The sequence below is a fragment of the Otolemur garnettii genome, unplaced genomic scaffold, assembly GCF_000181295.1.
Source record: "Otolemur garnettii isolate 467f Iridium unplaced genomic scaffold, OtoGar3 scaffold00103, whole genome shotgun sequence".
NCBI lineage: Eukaryota > Metazoa > Chordata > Mammalia > Primates > Galagidae > Otolemur > Otolemur garnettii.
In genome coordinates this window covers 6498459-6503050 of record NW_003852498.1, presented here as the reverse complement: position 1 = coordinate 6503050, position 4592 = coordinate 6498459, and the positions used below count along the sequence as shown (strand labels likewise).

The 4592-nt window shown below is 45.4% G+C and overlaps 1 protein-coding gene across 1 annotated transcript in view; it reads right to left on the bottom strand.

Annotated features, from left to right (window-relative positions):
* HADH (hydroxyacyl-CoA dehydrogenase) overlaps positions 1–3488 on the bottom strand; it is a 47698-nt gene extending 44210 nt beyond the window's left edge. The window contains exon 1 of the mRNA XM_003796346.3: positions 3253–3488. Within this exon, the coding sequence (XP_003796394.1) occupies positions 3253–3384 (132 nt within the window). The 5' untranslated portion in view covers positions 3385–3488. The remainder of the gene's footprint in view (positions 1–3252) is intronic.
* Positions 3489–4592: the final 1104 nt, after the last annotated feature.

Sequence of the window (4592 nt, the reverse complement as noted above, 5' to 3'; positions counted from 1 at the left end):
TAAAAAAATTAGAACTCTGCACAGAACTGTATCTTGATTAACTTTAAAACTACTTCAGAAAGTGCAAGAGAATGAATGTGACTTAGCAGCATGACCTAGACGCTAGGTTGTACTTTTACTTTTATAGCTTTACTAAATAAGGTTTAATAACAAAATAGGGGGTAGCATAAAATGAGCTTTCCCTCTTTTCAGAGGTCCCCCCCTCCAAAAAAAAAAAAAACACACTGCAGTTTCAGCTGGCATTTGCATTCAAGATGAAGTGAGATGGAACAGGGAATGAATCATAACCAATATTCCACATCTAAACATTAGAGGCCGACCTCTGCAGCAACCATCAGGGATGGGAAAGGACATAAGAGGAAAAGGGCAAGAGGACAAGGATAACTGTAATAAAGATAGTAATCCTAAAAGCAGCTAACACTCCATGAGCTCTGACTATGTGCCAGACATTGCTAAATGCTCAGCATGTGCTAATTCACTCAATCCTCTCCCTATGAACACAGTACCAGCATTCATCCTACTTCTGCAATTTGGAAACCATGGCACTGAGGTAAAGCAACTTTCCCAAGTTAGCACAGCAGGAAAAGGCAGTAAGCAGGCCATCCAGTTTCCTACAGTGAACTGGAGTCCACCTCTACTCAAAACACATTGATTAGTCAGTGGCACTCAATAAGCAGAACAGATTTACCCCGTGCCAAAAGCTGTTGGTCAAGGAGCACAAAGAATGAGGTAAGACTGCCTAAAACTGCAAGCTACTGGGTAGAGAGCAAAAACAGATCAGCAAAGCCAATAAAAACACTGCAGATAGAGATATTTTGAGGGAAAGATGGTTTCCCTCTATATAGCTGTCACCTGAACTAAGGTTCTCCTACCAGGGGTGTCCAACCTTTTTTTTCTCTGCTACACATTTGAAGATTAAGAGCTGTCTTGGGCTACACAGTAAATACAATAACACTAAGGAAAGCTGACTAGCAAAAGAAAAAGTCCATACATAATTTTCAAGATATCTGAGATATCAGATACCATAGATAAGCAGTACAGTCCTCAAATAATTGCAATACAGCACACAGGCCACAGGTTGGACACCCCTGCACCTAAACCTTGTTACATAAGGATGGAACTACTATTTCTTATGACTGCTGACGATATAGACTTGTGATTTTTTTTTCGAGACAGAGTCTCACTTTGTCACCCTTGGTAGAGTGCCATGGCGTCAGCTCACAGCAACTTCAAACTCTTGGGCTCAAGTGATCCTCTTGCTTCAGTTTTTTTATTTTTAGTAGAGCCAGGGGTCTCACTCTTGCTCAGGATAGTCTCAAACTCCTAAACTCAAGCACTCCACCTGCCTCAGCCTCTCAGAGTGCTAGGATTACAGGTGTGAGCCACTGACTTCTGATCTTTATTATCTTTTAGAATGACAGTTCTATTATTTTTCCAACCTAAGAGGTAAATAGCTCTCTTCCCTCCCCCCCTCCCCCTCGCCCCCAAGTTTCAAAAAGCACTCCCTGGTCTAACTGTTCAGGGATATGATCCACAAGTCTGTGTTCCCCACTCACTGTTTTCTCTGGTAAAAGCTCCAATACTAAACCCAAAGCTGTAGGTGCTGTCTCTCTGCCTTTTCATGCAGCACAATATCCTTTTTGGCCCAATGATGGACCCAGCATTTCCAGAACTGAGCATCCTGATTTTGCACAAAAGTTGAGGTCATGTTTTCTACTTAGTTTCTAATCCTCTTCAACTGTTATCTTCAAGGACACCATCCACAAACCTTTCTGGCCCATTTCCTATATTGTTACTGGAGGCTTAAAGTCTTAATAGGTTGTTACTAAGATGTTGTTTAAATGTTTTAAACAAATACATTGTTCTATTTCTTCCCACAACAAATCTCACTCTCACAGCCTTGGGATATTTTGAGGTAGCCAGGGGATACAAGGGCACTCAAGCTAAACTTTACCTTGAGCATAATGTTGGATTTTAGGTTAAGGGATTTACTCCTATCCCACATATCACACATTTTATGGGGATACCATATCCTATCAGCCAGAGCATCCACACCATAAAAAGGACAATGTTATATCCAAAAAGATAGTCTCAGAAAAAAATAAATAAGAAGGATAAAACATTACAGATATACAGACTTAGAAGAAGTTGCAAACAAGTTAATCATATGTTGTAAAAAATATGCAGGGAGGAGAAAATTAAGATATATACTACTAAAAGATTTTTTAAAAAGCATCTCCTGCAGCTGTAGCTGCTTCACTTAAATATGCTCCCCACGAAAACTGAAATGATCACAAATGCTCCCCCCAACAATCCAAGCTGCAAAGGACTGAACTATTAAGAATATAATCAGCTAGGATATGAAAATCACGGTTCTCCGATGTGTACTGGAATGTAAACGTTAAAAATATATATTGTATAAGCATTACAGTACCCAGCTAATCACTTGCATAACTGACCCTGAACCACAGCACTGCTGAACAGTGGAAAGTTCTGAAGATGAACAAGATTAGAGAACACTCCTGGGCCCTCCACCGCTTAATCTTCCCTCCCCATCCTCAGCGCGCAGAACTGTACACAGAGGGCACTAGGTCAAAGGTAAGAGTTGCCTCGCGCAACAGTAGGCATAGGCCCAGGATCCCCCAAAACTCGGATTAGGAGACTTTATAAAGCGTTACAAAAGAGGTGACTATTACTATCCTTTGTAAAGCAGCAAGCAAAACAAACGGGGGAGAGCAAAGAGACTGTTAAGACGAGGAAACGACTCTGACAAAGAATGCAGAATTATGAAAATCTGATAAATAAAATAAAAACCACTCGTAGTCCACGTCTCTGGAAGCAAACTGTGGCTTGAGCCAAGAAGTACGCCTCAACGTCTTTGCCTCAACCTAGTGCACACATAATACTTTCTCTTCTTGCACGTCAGGTTCCAAAGTGCATTTACCAACACTCTCCACCAAGTCTTCATCCGGCCCTGGGGATGGCTAGAATTTGAGAACCAAGCAAATTAAGGATCTGCCCAGGCACACAGAATTGGGGTGGGTGGGGGGGAGGAGTGCAGAATGCGGCGCCTTCTCAGGCCCAGACCCGAGGCATTTCAACCGCTCGGGGAAGGCCGCGGTGAAATTCTGCCGGAGCCCCGCGGGCGGTTGGCCCCCAGCGGGGAGCTCCCGCCAGGTCACAGCCTGCCAACGCTTTCAGCCTGGAGTGGGCGGCAGAGCGAGCGGACACGCTGCCCGCCGGGCGGCTCACCTGGGCGATGCCGGCGCCCATAAGCCCGCCGCCGATGACCGTCACGTGCTTGACGATGATTTTCTTGGCCGTGGCCGAGGCGGTGGAGGAGGAGGACACGCAACGCATAAACTGCCTGGTGACGAATGCCATAGTGCAGGGAGCCGCGGCGACAAGTACACAAGGCAGGTGAGAAAGGCTCCGGCGGCACGGGCACCAGCGGCTAGGCAACCTCTGGGGGCGGACACCCAGACCGCCCCGCCGCCCGCGCCCGGGCGCCCGAGTGACGTCACCTGGAGGGGGCGGGGACTCGAGGCAAGCCCCACCCACTGGCCCAGGCCGCGGCGTTCGAACGTCTGAACGCGACTCCGGGGCCAAAGGGCAACGCGGGCCGCGGTCTTCCGCCGCGGCTGAGGTGAGCCCGGGCCTGGATCCGGCCGCTGCGGCTGGACGGCGAGGCTTGCGACCTGGTGTTGGACAGGTACAGGTCCTTCTTTTGACAAGCTGCCAGTCTTTTGTTAAATGAACTCTGTGGTGTTGACTTGGTAAATCCCAGCCTTTGTGGCGTATGCCTCCCTAGGCGCTGAATAAATACCTGTCTCTTGGCTGTGGTGGTAATGAACCCAAAATGTGCACTCTTGGTTGAAATCACCAAATAGTCAACCCTAGGAATTATTTTAATCTATTAACAGTGATCGTTTCTGATAAATGGGGAAAAACAAGACTGCAGACACCCAAAGCAACTATCCAGTGACCCATGAGTTCTGATGCAGATCTCAGGCCCAGGAGAGGGAAACGGAGAGATGACCTTTAGTTATGCGTTTCATGGTTAGACATCTATCAGTGCAGTGCACAGACGACAATTTAAGGTCAAAGGACAACCTTCGTGGAGTAACCGGTAATATTAGAAAGCGTAGGAAAGGAATGTCTTTCCAGGTAACGCAAAACTTGATACTAACTAGGCCAATCTTTTCACGCGTGTGTGCACTTTCTGGTTACAGAGATGTAGAATTTTTGTCAATTTATTTACCTTATTTTTAAATGTTGTTAAAAGAAAAACTTTAGATAAATTTAGGACAGTTTGAAGAAATGATTTGTTGAATCAGGCGGCACCCTGAACCTTTAGAGCTTCACTCAGCAACAGTGGGCAGGCAGTATTTATAAGCAGAAAAAGAAAACGATGTACAGTAGTACCCTAATTGGGTTAAGGTTCACATTTGCCGCATTTGGACATAATGAACAGTTTGCAGCCTGTGATTGGCTAAAAGCTTATCTGTTAGGATTGGCCAAAACTCAGTTACTTGTTATAAGAACATACTGTCAAGTAAAGGTGCAGTTTACATAGTAAGTAAGGGTTACAG